The sequence below is a fragment of the Daphnia pulicaria genome, chromosome 6, assembly GCF_021234035.1.
Source record: "Daphnia pulicaria isolate SC F1-1A chromosome 6, SC_F0-13Bv2, whole genome shotgun sequence".
Taxonomy (NCBI): Eukaryota; Metazoa; Arthropoda; class Branchiopoda; order Diplostraca; family Daphniidae; genus Daphnia; species Daphnia pulicaria.
Genome location: NC_060918.1, coordinates 11,964,107 through 11,980,637, shown reverse-complemented (window position 1 = coordinate 11,980,637; position 16,531 = coordinate 11,964,107). Strand labels below are relative to the sequence as shown.

Genomic DNA, 16,531 nt, shown 5'->3' with positions numbered 1-16,531 from the left:
TAAACTAATTTATAAGTGTTAAAAAATCAGTTTTAATAAATTTCTAGTCATTATTATCCTCCAGAAACGCCAGTTATTTAAAAATAAGCGCCTTTGATACAGCATTGCCGGTATCCGAAACAGCGTTGCCGGTATCAAATAACGACTGACAGTTCGTGAAAAACCGTTACACACCGACGTCTGGTGCCCCCAAGGGCTCAGATATCGACGTCTGTCTACCGGGATTATAATAATTCACATGTTTCTCTATTTTTTAATGGAAAAATTTGATTTTCTAAACTAAAATGAAAAAATTTACGGTTTTATTAATTTTTGAGATGGTCTGTTGATATTATAGTCCCGTAATTCGACGTCTGTCTTGCGGGATTATTGATCAACATAATGTTAGCTTGCTTCCTACAGAAAATTTGGGCTTGCTAAACAAAAGTGATTTTTTTACGGTTCCCGCCGACTTCGGGATCGCGTCACGCTTGAACGCCCCGGCCGCCAGTCGACAGACTTGGCTTTTCGTGTGTGTCATACCCCCCCTAACCATTTTCCAGCCTCAAACCTTTTGCTAACTAAAAAACATTTTTTGGTCGCCCAGCTCCCAGACTATAAGGGACATCTTTATCCTCCTTTTCGACCTGTGCAAATAGTCATAGGCCCTAATTAAAAAATGAGTAACACTGCAACCATTAAGAAATTTTTACCCTTGTGACTTGTGTCGTGAACGAAAGGATCGCTCATGCCCGATATAGCCTAGATGACTAGTCCCAGATTCTCAGTACGTCGAATTGCAGTGATTTCGACAGCCAACAAGTGCTCTTGAAGCAGCTCAACCCAAGATTGACCCCCCCCCCCTGATTATTTTACAAATTGCATTTGTTGAGCAATATACCTATTTTACTTCTTTATTGGTGAACAAATGAAATGAAAAAAATAAAAAACTTGCTCGTTCTTCAGTAGAGTTTGGTTTTTTGCCCAAGCATCAAGCATGTCGATCCTATTCTTTCACCACAGCTACGACTTTTGATAGCCATAACAACATCGTAGTTTTTATCAAGCGGCTTGAGGAAGACTTTGTGTACTTGCGTCGCGGTGATTCAAAGTCGGTGAAATCTTATAACAAAGACCCTAGGAAAGGAAGCAAAAGAAGGTATAGACCTTATTAAGATCCAAAGGTATGGGTCAAGCCGACCCCTTTGCGTCGCGTTGCAGTGTGAAGGGGTGACGTGAACAGCAGATTTTTATTTGGCTCGCCCGATGTGGTTTGCGCATAGCCTTTACGGGTAAATCGTGCCCGAGGGAAGAATAGGGAGGAAAGGAAAGAATGAAAAAAAGAGGGGACTAGACTTTCCTTTCCTCCCTATTCTTCCCTCGGGCACGATTAACCCGACAAGCCTATGCGCAAACCACATCGGGCGAGTCAAATAAAAAATCTGCTGTTCACGCCACCCCTTCACACTGCAACGCGACGCAAAGGGGTCGGCTTGACCCATACCTTTGGATCTTAATAAGGTCCATAGCAGCTAGGGCAGTCCACGCCACCTGGTATCCACGGCGCAATAGCATATTTTCTTATCTTGACATAAGAGCGCCGTGGATCCACGGCGCAATAGCACTAAGTGACACTAGAGCGCCGTGGACTCCACGGTGCAATAGATTTTTCCATTCAATATACAATCATTCCTTTTTCATTGATCGAATGAATAATTAGCCTATTGAAATGAATCAAAATTCAACGACTCCCATTCGGCTAGAAATAGATAAATATCCATCATCCATTCCCAGTTGAAATTTAATGTATAAAACAATCTATAAAATAACATGACTTTTTCACTAACTATTATTTTTATGTTTTACAGAAGGAGGATGAAGAGTTTCAGCAGTTGCTTATTTACTGCTGCAATTTCAGAAAGGGATAACAAACCAATTGACGATGACTTTCCTTATAAAACTGTCAAAGTGAACCTAGGTATAGTAAAAATAAACTAAAACTAATCGTTTTTATGCTTTATAATTAAAATTCCATCACTTGTCATTAAGGTTTCTTGACAAAACCAAGAATGTGATAACATCTCAGAAGATCTTTGTGAAGGTAATTTTGTAGTATTGACGTATTGTTGTTGTCTAGGGCTGTTCGACATCTTTTTTTGACATTTGTTGCCATCGCAGCATTTTTGAGTTAAGATGATGTCTGCTACAATAGACCGCCCTGCCTTGTCTGAATAATTGACATCATAGGTCACATGATGTCAGATTTTGTCTCACCTTTGTCAATTAGTTCAATCAATCAATCAGTTATTTGAAAATTTTTGTAAAAATTTCCTATTTTTAGATCCCTACATCTTACCCTGGCAGCAAGTAGATAAGTGAGCCATCAGATTTGTCCTTAGTGGGGCAAATATCATGTGCCCTGGCTTAACTTCCCCTGGAGCTAGAATGACTCCTTGTCCAAAGGGATCCATTGTGGTAATCTTTGATAACTGCCAATATGTGCATATTTTATTAAATCATGTTACATTTTAGATGTCAACATAAATCTAGTATGCATTCACTTATTGTTTTTGCCATTGTTAAGCTTTGATGACTATTTCTTTATAGGCAATCATGGCTGAAGGAAAACAACATGCTTTAGTTGTGGGCATCACATCAATGTCTACTGAGGATATGTAAGTCACTTAATATCTGGGACTTGTCAAAATAATAGCACTTTGTTCTTCCACAGATTATCAGTTAACAAAGGAGTTGGAGTGGAAAATTATCATTATTTAAATGATGGGTTGTTGGTTCTTAAGCCAATGAAATAAACTTTTGCTATTCAAATGCCAAAACAAAATCTGTATTTGTGAACAAATGGTAGGAATGCATTGATCATACTCAGTCACAGGGGTAGGATGCACACAAAAGAATACTAACATGCTACTGGCCTGCTGCATTCTGAAGGCATAACAAACAAATTGGACCACATAGCAGCTAATTAAAAAAGACCCATAATGTGGGGCTTGTCATGAACATAACTGATTGAATTCAAGGGTTCACACGGGAATATCATGCACACACCCAAGATTTTCATCAAAAATAACATTTTTGTCAACACAAGTTCAATCTTTGCCTATAATAATACGGTGAATGTAAACTTTTATACCAGACCGGCATCTCGTGCCATGCCATAAAAGATCGACTCCTTATTTTCCAGTAGCTCATTTGGTGGCGCGTATTCTTTGATTTCTCCTTTATCCAACACCATTACTCTGCGTAAAACGTTGAGTTAGCTGTTGTTGAAGGTATTGTAGTCTATAACTACTGTTATTATGTTACCTATTACTGTCCAGGATCGTGTTTAATCTGTGGGCGATGGTGATAACGGTACCCTCTTTGAATTCCTTACGAATCGTGGCCTAGAAAAACAGCGGATAAAATAAGCAATAGCAAAAGTTTTCATAAGTTTACTGTACTTGAATTAGATCATCAGTTTCCAAATCAACGGCAGCCGTTGCTTCATCCAGAATGAGGACTTTCGTTTTGCGGAGAAGAGCGCGAGCGAGACAAATCAACTGACGTTGACCTACACTTAAATTCTCGCCCCCCTCTGAAGCTTCATGTTCTAGACCTGCTGGTAACGACTTGACGAATGTCTTCAAGTGAGCGTGCTCTAACGCAGTCCAAATATCATCATCAGAATAAGAATTGAACGGATCTAAGTTCATGCGCAACGTTCCCGAGAACAAAACAGGGTCCTATATGTGGTTGTTAATCATTAGAACATTTATTCGCCTAAATAACCTGTGCTTCATGGTACCTGAGGAATAATAGTCAACCGAGATCGCAGAGCGTGAAGCCCCAGGTCGGCAATATCCAATCCATCAATTGTAATTTTCCCAGAAGCGGCTTCGATGATACGGAACAGAGCCAATGTCAACGAGGATTTTCCTGCTCCAGTACGTCCAACGATGCCAACCTATAACAAATCGTAATGATAATCATTTTTTTATTGCAAAAGAGAACGAGATAATTACCTTTTCACCACCTTGAATGTCGCAAGTAATTCCCTTGATAACTAAGTCAAGTCCTTCACGGTAGCGAACTTCATATTTCTCAAACGAAACCTTGCCTTTGTCGGGCCATGAATTAGGTGGTTCACGTTTCCCGTGGTCCCATGAAGCTTCCTAATTAAAAAAATTTTCGCTTTTTTATAGATGTTTTTATAAAGAGTTTTAAGTGAATTCCTCATACTTGTACAGCTTCACTGTACTCCTTGATTCTCTCTACGGCCACGATGTTCGTTTCGACCTCGGACGTCATCCGCATAAACCAGTTGAGTGTTTGTGTAATCTAGAAATGTTATCTTCAAATGTACTTTTGGTTGCGTATTTGTTTTCTCTGCTTCGTATACTTACACTAAGGGCGTAAGTGATGGACAGTCCAACATAACCGGGGTCCATAGTTCCTTTTTCTCTTTCGATAACGGCGAATAAAGAAGCGAAGAGAACCACTAAGTTACCAATAGTTTCCAAACGGATCGACAGCCATCGATTAGCAACAATACTCGGGTAATAACAAATCTGATTAAGATCCACGCGAGACTCGGATTCTTTGATAAATCGATGTTCTTGACCATATGCTCGAATAACGGTAGCACCTAAATCAAGCAGATGCGCATTATTAGAAGTATATATCACACATTTTCAACGTGAGTAAGGTCTATACCAGTAAGTGTTTCGCCAAAGTGTGAATAAATGGGAGATCTTGAAACAGATTCTAGACGCTTAAGTTGCCTTGATGTAGCCACATAAACATTCTGAGGGAAAAAAAAAATTTAAACAAGATTAAAAGACACTGCCAATAATAAGTAAAATTTATTTAGAATTACCTGAATCCAGTAATAGAGAACTCCAATCGGTACGGCAACAGCAAAGAAGATAGGGGTTCCGAGACCAATAACTAGTATAGTACTGATGACCTAAGAAATGCAATAAGTTTATTATTTTAAAAATGCTTTTAAGAATTATTGATGCGCATGGCTGAGAAATAATTTAAAGGGAGGATAAAGGGTGTTCACTCGAAGGATTCAATCAAATTACTTCCAATAAACAGTACAACCAGTCAACCAAGACAGCGGGAATGCGACTGTCAATAGCGTTCATATCTTGCGAGAAACGTGACATAATTCTTCCAATAGGCACCGTCTCGAAGAAGGTCATTGGTGCATGAAGAACACCTTTTAAACAAGCCTCGTGCAAGACGCGAGATGCACGCGCCAACGCGTAATAAAGTAGTACCTCGCTGAAAGAAAACAAGGCTGCGGAACAAAAATCAATTGAAATTAAGCAATCAGATTCGCTTAAATTCACACTTAGACTTTTCCATCGCATTAGAAATATTCATTTTGAATTTTCTTGAAATTCCCATTTCTACAAGTATAGAATATGAGTGAATCCTTCGAGTGGAGGGGCAGAGACCTTTTTTAAAGCAAACCTTTTCTTTAAGACCCGTTGTGAAATGGCAAAAGAAGAGTCTACTAGGCGCGGAAAATTTTCAAAAATAAATAGTACTTGTAACGCTGTAGTGATCCAGCCACGCAAGATGAATGGCAATGTGTTGTCCAAAACATCGACATCTTTGCTGAAACGATTGAGCAGTCGACCGGTAGGAGTTGTATCGAAAAATACCATAGGCAGACGGAGGACGTCGCCAATCAGGCGGATATGCAAGGTTCTCGCGGCACGTAACGTTGCCAGGCCCAGTAGAACAGAAGCTACCATCATCACCAAAGCTATACAACAAGGCCAAAACGTACATGAGAACTTGAACGCAACAAGTAACACAAAATTACCCCAACAACATATTGAATGCTACAAGTTGAGACAAACAGGTTTGTCACCACAACTCGAAGGATTCAAACAAACACACTTGGCATTGGGAAATTCATCTACACAAAAAGCAACGGTAATTAAACATAAAAAGCTATTTACCTCGATAAACCTGGAGAAGTCAGAGTGCCTAGAACTAAATGCTCTTACCTTGACCAATTCAACGAACATGCAAACATCCGGCAAGTATGCAGGATGCAAGAGCCACATGCAAAGTACAAATCATTCTCTAACATACCGAAAGAAAGCATAAAAGTGCAGTTCGGATGCTCGATGGTATGAGATTGTCTACAACATCCACGTCTTTGGCGAATCGGTTGACGATACGACCAATCGGAGTCGTGTCAAAATGCGACATAGGAAGGCGGAAAGTGCGGGCAATCATACCCTCATGCAAAATAGCGGAAGCCTGAAGGCAACCAAGGGAGATCGTGATAGTTCCAATCAGCAAAAAGATAGCTACAAGTTGTCAATGAAATATGTATCAAATCGTTAGTGTTATGCATTAAAAGGGAAACACTAGATTAGTAGTTCAAAAGTAATTGTCCGAGTACCCATAGCAATTACAAAATGATGTTAGTTGAATGGGATCTAAAGGACAACTAATAAGCAAAGGCAAAACACATTAAACGATCTATCAGCTTACCTGGTATTGACTACTACCCTTTGGTCGTGGATTCAGGATATTTGTGATTTTAAAAGGGAAGAGTAAAAAATAAAAATAAGGAATGATTCTTACATTGACCCAAACCAAGCGCGCCGTAGACACCCAAGTAGATATCTCTTTGTTGTTCAACGGTATGGTTTCCAACAGTCGAATTTCCAGCTTCTGACCACTTAGCTAACCAAATATTGGAATATACGGCAAAACCCTATTGCATAAACAGTACGGTTATTAACGAATGGCAGCGAAGAAAAATGTACGATGTTTCGAAGTACCTGATAAATGATATACAGAATCAAAGTAATGAACGACAACCATCCGCCAACGGATCGCAAATAGTGGACGTACACTTGGCTGTTAACCTAAGGTAGATTTAATTTTATAATTTAGTAAAAAAAAAAAAGATGAAAGCCGAATAAATAATTACTTTGCCCGTTTCAGTTTTTTCGGCTTCAATCAGTTTGGTGTTGTTTGGTTTCGCGACAGGAGCCCCACCATCGACAGATTTTCGATCTTTGGCTGAGCTACGTCGTCGCAAACTTCCTCCACTCTTTTCCATACTTGTGGTCGAGTTACTTCTGCAGAAACAAAAATTATTTAAGAAATACTTTGTGTAAAAACAAGAGAATCTTTTCCTTGCCTGGATAAGCTACGATCCGGAGAGGCAATCATGGGTTTACTTTCGGCATTTTCGCTATTCTGGCTCTGCGTTTCAGATGTTGCGCGCTGACGAGAAATTTGACGGGCGAATTCTTCCTTGCCCATTGTGTTTTCTAGTTCTTGTTTAATTTCAGCGAGTTCTACGATAAACAAAACGGAAAAGTTCACTTTTGAAATTTGGAATTGATTTGAACGATTTAGAAAAAGCAACAGACCGTCGGGAATGTCATCTTCATCAGCGCCTTCTTCTTCCAAGTGCTGCAAGAGAAATTCTGCAAAAGCTCCTTTTTGGGCCAGCAATTCTTTATAAGAACCCACTTCAGACACTTCTCCGTTTTTCAAGACAATAATTTGGTCTACTTGAGGCAAGAAAGTGATGCCATGAGTCACGAGCAATCGTGTCTATTATAAAAGTACCATAATATTAAAAACTGAATGTAAAGGGTGCTCAGGTAGTTGAAGGGATACCTTAGCTTTCAGAAGTCCCTTGGGGCCAATGACTTCGTCAAAAATATGTTTTCCTACGTGGCTATCAACGGCACTTAAAGGATCATCCAAAAGGTATACATCCATATCAGAGTAAACGGAACGAGCCAAGCTGACACGCTGCTTCTGTCCACCACTTAAGTTGATACCCTGTGGATGAAATTTATTTTTAGGTTACTTCTTGCAAAAATAATATAACCGAAGCGATTGTATTACCTTCTCTCCAATTTCTGTGCTGTCGCCACCAGGAAGCATGGCAAGATCAGGTTTCAGAGCACAGGCGTTTATCACTTTGTTGTAAAATGATTCATTGTAGGTTTTGCCAAACATGATATTATTGCGTAGACTGCAGTTTTGGATCCAGGCTTGTTGTGGGATGTAAGCGATCTTTCCGTTTGTATTAGCCTTCCCACCAAGTTTTTCCATTTCTCCCAAGATTGCAGAAATCAGCGAAGATTTGCCTGCACCCACTTGGCCAACGACTGCGACAAGTTTTCCAGGTTTAATTTCAATGTTGATATCTTTAAGAATGGGTTGTTCGCCTTGGGACCATGCAAAGGAACCCTTTTCAATGTTGATTGCACTTGCTGCAAATAATTTATCGACAAAATTCATTAGCGGTCCATTTGAAACAATAATGGGAAATATTACCTGTAGTTTCATGAGAAACTGATTCGGGATCCAGCTCATCAGCGTTCATGAATTTGTTCAGACGTTTAATAGAAACGCTAGCCTAAATCCAATTAAAAGATATTAGCAACTTGGACAAAAAAACATATTCAGTTAAAATCAGCAGCTTGAAAAACTCACAAAAGCAAGCGACACAAATTAAAATAGGGAGAAAATAAAGAAATCGAGACGTTTATCCTAATACAAGGATAAACGCCCAAGTTTCATGTATCCTTTTTTGTAACAACGGTTAAAGCGCATTCCCGGATATTAGCTATCGGATAATGCGTCAGAGCACAAAACTCAAAATTTTACAATTTTACAATTTACTGGACATATTATATACTGGACTTACTGGACATTTACTGGACGTAAGAAAATAAATTTAGAAAAACAATATTTTACCTGGACGAACGACACGACAAGCATTGGAAACATTGACATGGGAAAACGGAGCAGATTGAACAGAGTCAAAGAGACGAAAGCTTTCTTGGCATTGAGAATGTGACTGGGATCTGTCGTCACGTAAACTGCAAATGTGGCCAAAGTAACCTAGAAAGTGTTGAAAAGGATAACGAATACATTAACCCAACGACCTGGTAACAAAAAGGACACCCCAAAATAACAAGAAAACGATCAGACGACGGCGAAAGCGAAACAGTCTCAACGATAACTGTTCAAAAGTTAATGTCAATCTAACCTGTATGAACTGAATGATCAATATAGGAAGAACTAAATAAACAAAACAGAGGAAAGGACAGTTAAGTAAGAGTAATAAATATAGTGTAGAATGTTATTTAAAAAAAGAGAGTGGTAATACTAGTTAGTGGCATGCGAATGAGGTTAAACAGCGAGAGAGAAACAAAGGCTATTTCAGGAGTCAATATGTTGTCTGGCGATGAAAGTACAAATGTCATAAAAGACATTAAAGAAACCTGTTGAAGAGGAAATCAAACAGTTATTGTCTAGCAATAAAACATTTGTAGTTTATTAGGCCTGTAAATCGTTTTTCCGTTTCAAAAAGTCGTTTAACTACTAAGGAATGGGTAGAGAAAAGTTGTATGGAAAAAAAATTGTGTATAAAAAAGTACGAACCAAGAAAGGTGCGCAAGTCCAAAGAAATGATGTTCCAGCGCTAAGGTAGGCCGCCTGCTTCAAAACCTTGATCTCCTTGTTTCGAATGTCTTCGACTTGTGCTTGAAATGAAGAATTAAAATTAATGAAAGAATTAAAAATTAAAGTTTATTTAATTAAATTAATTTTAAGAAACCGTTGAAAAACCTTGAAATGAAGGTTCCCAGGCGTAAAGCTTCAAGACCTGAAAAGAAAATTATGGCAATTATAAATTTCACGTCACATTTTTCAAATCATTTTTGACCATAGAAAAAAAAAACGTTGTGAGAAAAAAAATACGGATATTCACAAATATTGCTTCGGATAAAGGTGCACGTTGTACTTTGCTTGGGGACTTATAAAAAGAGAACACAATCAGGTCTAAAATATTCTTCCCCATGATTGTGTAACTCGCTCACAAAGACCAAGGTAGGGATAAATATATATCATTGTTGTTATTCTCAGCGTGGCGGCGACTACCTATGCTACGCAGTCGGCTGATTTGTTACATTCTTCTCTACACAAAATCAAACTTTCACAAAGCTGCCACATTTTTCTATATTTAGCCTATGTTTCCCAACAAAAAACATTCACTAACTTACCTTGCACAAAGAACATCTCAGTATAAAAATTGCTTCTATAAAAAAATGTACTATTCCTCCTACTTAACATTTTCCTTTTCACCATATTTTACCTTGATTCCACTTAAAATTTCACTCATCATCTTGACGCGTTTGTCCTTGTACTTCATCTGTTGAATTTGCAGTTTCTTTGTAGCATTAGCCAACACTCCGTTGATAGGAATCAAAAGAATCATAACCCCCAAACCTGCAAAAACCGAAGGACCTAAAAAAACATACCATTTTCTTTAAAATAATTTCGTAAAGCAAGAAAGTATATTCGTTACCAAGGATTTGGTAAAGGAAATAAATTGCTAATGCAATCTGCAGCGGAGCCGACCATAGCATATTGAGGTAGGTGGTTAGATCCATGAGCCTCTGTGCGTCAACCGACATCAAGTTGACGATTTCCCCGACAGTTGATTCCTTGCGAGCACTATTCGAAATTTTGATCGCCTACATAGGTGAAAGAATAATAATTGTAAAAAAGTAATTCAAGTAAAAAGAAAATTATGCATGTATCCGTAAACATAATACAAGTACCTTTCGATAAATGGATGAGACGATAGAAGTCCTAATTTGCATACCAATTATAAACATCCGTTGAAAATATTGACCCAAGATCAAAGTTTGAGTCATGGCAGTGATGGTCAGAATTGCGGCATACAAATAACCTTTCCAGCTTTCCTGCGTTGTGTCCTCTACAAATCCGATAAGCAAACTGAAAAAAAAAAAAAAAAAAAATACGCAAATTTAAAGATTACGGTTTTAGATTTGAAAAAAAGCAAAAAATAAAAAATAAACAAATAAATAAAAGAATGAAAGCAAAAAAACCTGAGGATTTGTGGGCTGACAAATGCCAAGAGATCTTGAACAAGTTTCAGTAAAGCTCCTAAAAGAAACTCTGGTGCAAAAGTTTTGCATAGGGCAGGTAAAATCGAAATAATCTTTTTAGACGATGTAGATGGTTTGAAAGTAACACCACCGTTCTCCGCTCCATAAGTTGCTTTGGGTTCACTTGGCTTTCTAAAGTTTTAAGAATCGAACAAGTACCGATATTAATAATACATCTTTTTGCAAACAAAACATTTGTGACGTAGGAGAGGATTTCGGAAGAAGAAGGTTTTACCCAAAATTGTCCCAAAAATATCTTTGCAGCATAGAATAGATTACAGTGCTCGAATTAATAATTCAAATAGATAAAGAATATCTCATGTCTTACTTTGCTTGTTTACTGAGGGACTTTAACCAATGTTTTTCAAACCGAGGGACAACTGATTTGGATTTATCTCGGCTGTTTAAGTCCCACAGGTCACCCGTCTCTAGAGGTTTCCTATACCCTTTCCAGACCAATGTATCCAACCAGGAGTATGTAATAACATTCAGAAATGAAGAGCCTTCTTCGGGACAAGGGTTCTATAGGAGGAAAAGATAACATTAAATCAAATGTTGGATGAAAAGGACAAAAAACCAAGCAAATTACCTCAGATTTTCCCTCTCCTTCCATGTACAAAGGTTCCTTATCAGCGAAGCAATTGATAAACAACATTGCAACAACAAACGGATAATAGACCATTTCCCAGACAAACGGATATGCCTCCAAACTGTCCATCTGTATAAAACATGAATAAATTTATCACCCGCAATAAACTACAAAATGAAGCCATGCCTACCCCGTCAACGATGGATTTAATGCGATCAGCGTAAGTAAACCCACCACAAAGAGTGAGAAGGAACCAAAACATAAACAAAGGTCCAGATGATCTAATGCCTCTCTTTTTCTCTGCCAACATTAGCCCTAGGGTCAACACCTTTAGGAAAAAGAAGATTTCTCAGTTAAATTCAATCCATTCACGACACTCGAGGATACTTACAAATGTGGCTGCCAATATTGCAGGAGTTACATAATACACATCATATGTATAGAGCTGTACATCGTTGTTACTCTGGATCACCGCGTATATAATGCTGATAATTGAAAGTATGATCAGAAGCAAGTTGATGATCTGTTTAGAAATGAATGGTTAATTATTGTGTTCTTATCATTTAAATCAATGCTATGCAATATAACCATTTTGCTGATATTGAAGATAGACCATGGTATATAGCGGGCATTGCTATACAGTATTTGGTATGTTTCGTATGGTGCTAAGAGCCAAATGAAGCCACAAGGAATCCAATAAAGCACTGTTTGATGAAAACATTCTGTGAAACTTGGGTTATTGGTATTCCAGGTTTGATCCAGATCCTGAATAATAAGATTGAAATTTACGGTTTTTCTCCACACATTATCAGTATGACGAATGCACTAACTAAATCTAATTAGTAAAAATATGGAGAAATCGACGGAAAAAGTTATCAAATTTAGCGTGTCATTACTATACTGAAACGCCCTTTTTTCTATTAAAAATCTCTTTTTAAAAATCCCTCTCGTAGTAACGAGCATGCCTCTCTTGTATTCAAAAGATAACGGATGGTGCCTGTCGTGTTTTATTATCATTTGGTCTATGCATTCATGATTCAGCAATTTTTAGACCTAGGAGACAACATTTCAACAACGAACTGTTTCGTAAACGCAGGGGACAATCTGTTGCCTTCAACTTTCACATCCAAAGAAAATACTTTAATATAAATTATCGAAGGCCATAACACCAAATTCGGTGTGTCAAATTACACCTTACGTGCCGATGTAAAAAAATGCACCAACTTCTTTCATTAGAAATAAAATTGCTATACATAATAATCTTCAAAAAATTGGCTGCCTTTAACTAACACGCCGGTAATGTAAGGCTGAACGTAAGGTTTCTTTTCTGTTGTTTACGACTTGCCATCCAACACGTATAAAACCCTCTATGTTCGAATACATACTTGCTAGATATTTGAACAGCCATAAAAGAGCGTGAATATGTGAGGGGTGGAAAAATAGGTCGTGTTCCAGAAGCATCAGTACAAAACCCCTTTAAAGGTAAATTAGAGGTGGAAACTTACCCAGAATGTGGATCCGCAGAAAGAATCCAGCGGCGATGTCTGGTCAGTTTGGTTATCGCCCATGTTTTGGCGGGCGAGCTTGTGCTCTACTCTTCACTTCTCAACAATGTAGTGATTTTGCAATGCGAGAGCAAAACAATAAGCACGTTTCCTCGCTTCGACCAACAACGGATCGACCGGCGAGTAGGAGAACTGGTGGAACGCGAATCAACAGACTAACGAGACAAACCCACGGATATATAGTTTCTCTAATAGATGGAAATGTCGACTCATGCCTACAAAGCAGATCGACCCTTGAGCCTTCCCTTCGCGAACAAACCGTCTGCTTGCAACAAAAATCCTACTGGTTGTTTTAGTATTTTGATAGCATTCACTGCCATCTATCAGTTAAAAATTAAACACAAATTCGTTTAAATTAGGTTCAAACAATTGATTTTGCAATGATAAATGCTAAATAATTTAAAATTTTGTATTCTTTATGCAAATAGGTGCAGTCTCACGTTATTTCGTAATCTATTACATAACATTTGTTATATAAGTTGCATTAAGAGACCTATAAATTTTCATCAACAGATGTCCTAAGTGGAATAGTTCTCAACTTTATCGACAGGTTGTTATGGTAACGCGGATTCCGAATTCAATAACAGTTAATTTATTTTTCATTGATCGAAGTCTATTTTAGAAAGCTCTTGGATTATTGAATTTTAGAAAGCTCTTGGATTATTGAAATGAATCTAAATTCAACGACTCCCATGCGGCTAGAAATAGATGAATCCATCATCCATTCCCAGTTGAAATTTAATGTATAAAATAACCAATAAATTACCATGTCTTTTTCACTAACTATGTTTTATGTTTACAGAATGAGGATGAAGAGTTTCAGCAGTTGCTTACTGCAGCGATTTCAGAAAGGGATAATAAACCAGTTGATGACCTTCCTTATAAAACTGTCAAACCGAAGCCAGGTACATAGCAAAAAGAAACTCAATATGGTTTTATGTTATATAATTAAAATGCCATCACCTTCATTTAGGCTTTTGTGTAAAAACCAAGAATGTGATAACATCTCAGAAGATTTTTGTGAATATTTGCCACACTACTGTCATCCCTTCTCCAGTTGATGTAACAGAATCAGAACTTACTCGCATCTTGGATTCAGACGAGCCTTCTACCTTTCGAATCCCTATGAGCTTGGGGGAAGGCCATGAAGAAGTTGATAAATGTAATCTAATATATATTTTTTTTCTCTCTAAATTCTTCTATTCTAATCAATGAACTTTGTTTCTTATATACAGCTGGCCAACCATGTGTAGCCTATGACATAGCCATCAATTCCTCTTTCTTCGCAAAAGTGGAGAGTAGTTTGCTTTTTCAAACATTCCTCGTAACTATTGCTATGGAAGGTCTAGAGGATAAGTACAAAATGGAACTGGATAAAAACGGTACCCAAGGAAAAACAAATTTTCAATGATGGAATCAAAAAAACTTTGCATTCTATAGGGTGGAATATTTTGAAAAATCGCCGTTGTTTTGGATCCATACAATCGCATCGCATTGAGCAACGGAGCGAAAAGCCATACGTGCAGGAAGTACCTAAAACGTCCCAGTTGAAGGGGAATAAAAGTCCCAAATTGATTGAAGAGGTTGATCACGTCGCCGTCAGGACTAGTACTACGGAACAACTAAAAAATGCGACCCCGCGCTACTCTTTAGTCGCCACACGGGATGGAACAAAGATAGTATTGGCCAGGATTCCAATTTGGCAGAGCGAAATTGGAAACATTTCTTTGTCTGTCATTTCAGACGACTGTCTTTGCGTCAAAGGAGATGAAGGACAAAACATAGTTAATGTCAATCTCCCTCACTCTGTTGATGCTCAGAAAAGTAAAGCCATCTTCAATAAGAGTACCAAAATTTTGACAATTCTTCTTCCGTTGATGTGAAAAATTCCGATGCAAGCCGTTTGTTTTGCAGTCATGCTGTATGAATACACAAAGAAACAATTGTACAGTACACAATTTAGTTCGTGGTTTGGCTCTGAAAGATCGTGAAACCGCGCACGTTAGTGTGAAAGTGTGAGCGCTCGCTATCACATAGTTAGCCTACAACTTGTTCTAGGAAACGGCACACTTAAACTGTGGCTCAATTAAATTGAAAATAAGGAAGGGGATGAGTTTGTTTCATCATGCTTTTGTTTTAATGCGGTTTCAACAACAAGAAATACGAAAGGGAAAAGACGCACGGTTGTTTCAGTTCTCAAAAGGGTCGGGTCAGCCCATAATTAAAACGACCGGATGTGTTCAATAATTTCGCGTAACCGCTCGAGTATGTATAATCCCGTTTGTAGCTTTAAAAAAGAGCTTAGTCCTTGGGGTGGTACCAACCCTAAGTTTTTTTTTTATTATTTTGACATCTATAAATTCTCATGGCATAGCTAGTCAAATTGGTTTGGAAAACCGCGAGTTGGAAAACGCGCTCGTTTGCTGTGGGTTTGGGCGTGCATGACCGACTTAAGCGAGAGAATGTGGCATCTATAGTAATTTTGCCCAATAAAAATATGCCGATTCGAAAAATAGAAATGTCTTCGAGCTTCTCAATCGACCTGAAAACGTTACGTTACATAATCTTAACTGGGGTTCAACCTGTCAAACGAGGGGCAATCTACTGATGTAACAAATTGTATTGCTGTGCATCAAAATAGATAATGTCGAAATCCATTTGAGATAAACTTTTTTAATTAGAACAATTTCAACATTGATTGACATGTTGATGCAACATGCGCTGGGGAAAAGACAGAGAGTATATTTTTGTTTTCTTATCGTTGGATAGATGTGAACAAACAAATGGTCCAAATGGTTCGAGATAACCCACATAACGTTAAAGTTGCTTCACATTTACACAAGGAACCCAACTTAGTAATTGAAAATTGCCTTGACAAAAGAATCTAGGAACAATAATCGTCGGTACCAAGAATACTACTTTGGAATAAGAGCGGAAAGAGCTAGTTCATAAAGGGCATGCATCTGGCTCGTGAGGGGAGTTGTTGTCGTGACGACATAAACTGTGTGTTCTCGTTTCCAATTCGTTTCCCGGTTGCCAGCAACTACTGAGAGATGAAATCCCACTGTAGCTACTGTGTACTACTATATACTACATGTATCACGACGAACTTCGCCTTTTCACCATGGGAGGGGAATGATTTCATCACAATTCGACAAAAATCAAGCGGGTTGTATGTGTACGAAGGCATTGGACTCGATTGTGCCATCATCTGCCGACGATTCCCGGCCCCCTATATCTTCTATATCTTCACAGCGCGTAACAGTGCGAAGAAAAAACGACGTTATCCTGCGGATACGGCACCAAGATTTGGGCTGGTGCCATGGCTCCTTGGCTGAAAGGTCTGGCAATCAACAGTGTACATTCGGACGACGCCATCAACTCAATGGAATGGAAAATAATTCACTTTCCCTTAA

At 38.3% G+C, this 16,531-nt stretch overlaps 3 protein-coding genes across 9 annotated transcripts in view; 2 read left to right on the top strand and 1 right to left on the bottom strand.

The window, feature by feature from the left end:
• LOC124344219 (extensin-2-like) overlaps nucleotides 1–16,531 on the top strand; it is a 271,667-nt gene that overhangs the window by 139,515 nt on the left and 115,621 nt on the right. The gene's annotated exons all lie outside the window — the stretch shown is intronic.
• On the bottom strand, nucleotides 2,176–13,376 carry LOC124344082 (multidrug resistance-associated protein 1-like). 7 transcript variants are annotated; one of them, XM_046797507.1, is made up of 35 exons: nucleotides 13,056–13,376; nucleotides 12,139–12,315; nucleotides 11,942–12,073; nucleotides 11,741–11,878; nucleotides 11,551–11,679; nucleotides 11,290–11,483; nucleotides 11,197–11,217; nucleotides 10,902–11,093; nucleotides 10,611–10,788; nucleotides 10,355–10,523; nucleotides 10,142–10,293; nucleotides 9,616–9,652; nucleotides 9,430–9,530; nucleotides 9,155–9,269; nucleotides 9,035–9,066; nucleotides 8,317–8,398; nucleotides 7,882–8,252; nucleotides 7,648–7,815; nucleotides 7,395–7,581; nucleotides 7,160–7,319; nucleotides 6,947–7,097; nucleotides 6,795–6,881; nucleotides 6,595–6,727; nucleotides 6,094–6,314; nucleotides 4,856–4,945; nucleotides 4,693–4,783; nucleotides 4,383–4,624; nucleotides 4,219–4,317; nucleotides 4,002–4,151; nucleotides 3,785–3,943; nucleotides 3,441–3,722; nucleotides 3,304–3,383; nucleotides 3,131–3,236; nucleotides 2,336–2,468; nucleotides 2,176–2,253 (listed from the first exon to the last, which is right to left on the bottom strand). In XM_046797507.1, exons 1-35 carry the CDS (start codon nucleotides 13,116–13,118, stop codon nucleotides 2,228–2,230), a joined length of 4,848 nt encoding a protein of 1,615 aa, XP_046653463.1. In that variant the 5' UTR covers nucleotides 13,119–13,376; the 3' UTR covers nucleotides 2,176–2,227. The 7 variants fall into 7 exon arrangements, with proteins under 7 accessions (XP_046653463.1, XP_046653459.1, XP_046653460.1 ...); XM_046797503.1 differs by lacking the exon at nucleotides 6,094–6,314 and adding an exon at nucleotides 5,538–5,758 and having other exon boundaries at nucleotides 13,056–13,375; XM_046797504.1 differs by lacking the exons at nucleotides 6,094–6,314; nucleotides 9,035–9,066; nucleotides 9,155–9,269 and adding exons at nucleotides 5,067–5,284; nucleotides 8,740–8,886.
• LOC124344202 (PIH1 domain-containing protein 1-like) lies at nucleotides 13,581–15,065 on the top strand. The gene is made up of 6 exons (XM_046797700.1): nucleotides 13,581–13,674; nucleotides 13,764–13,858; nucleotides 13,918–14,020; nucleotides 14,089–14,277; nucleotides 14,351–14,497; nucleotides 14,556–15,065. The coding sequence occupies exons 2-6, from the start codon at nucleotides 13,784–13,786 to the stop codon at nucleotides 14,996–14,998; spliced, it is 957 nt and encodes a 318-aa protein (XP_046653656.1). The 5' UTR covers nucleotides 13,581–13,674; nucleotides 13,764–13,783; the 3' UTR covers nucleotides 14,999–15,065.

What these genes read in the sequence shown, in the direction of transcription:
- LOC124344082 (XM_046797507.1), bottom strand. Translation starts at nt 13,118, where the DNA reads ATGGGCGATAACCAAACTGACCAGACATCGCCGCTGGATTCTTTCTGC. An exon ending in AAAAAACTGAAACGGGCAAA is followed by an intron (nt 6,882 to 6,946) that starts GTAATTATTTAT and finishes AATCTACCTTAG; the next exon opens with GTTAACAGCCAAGTGTACGT. An exon ending in TTCTGTATATCATTTATCAG is followed by an intron (nt 6,728 to 6,794) that starts GTACTTCGAAAC and finishes TTTATGCAATAG; the next exon opens with GGTTTTGCCGTATATTCCAA.
- LOC124344202 (XM_046797700.1), top strand. Translation starts at nt 13,784, where the DNA reads ATGAATCTAAATTCAACGACTCCCATGCGGCTAGAAATAGATGAATCC. An exon ending in AACTGTCAAACCGAAGCCAG is followed by an intron (nt 14,021 to 14,088) that starts GTACATAGCAAA and finishes ACCTTCATTTAG; the next exon opens with GCTTTTGTGTAAAAACCAAG. An exon ending in AATGGAACTGGATAAAAACG is followed by an intron (nt 14,498 to 14,555) that starts GTACCCAAGGAA and finishes TGCATTCTATAG; the next exon opens with GGTGGAATATTTTGAAAAAT.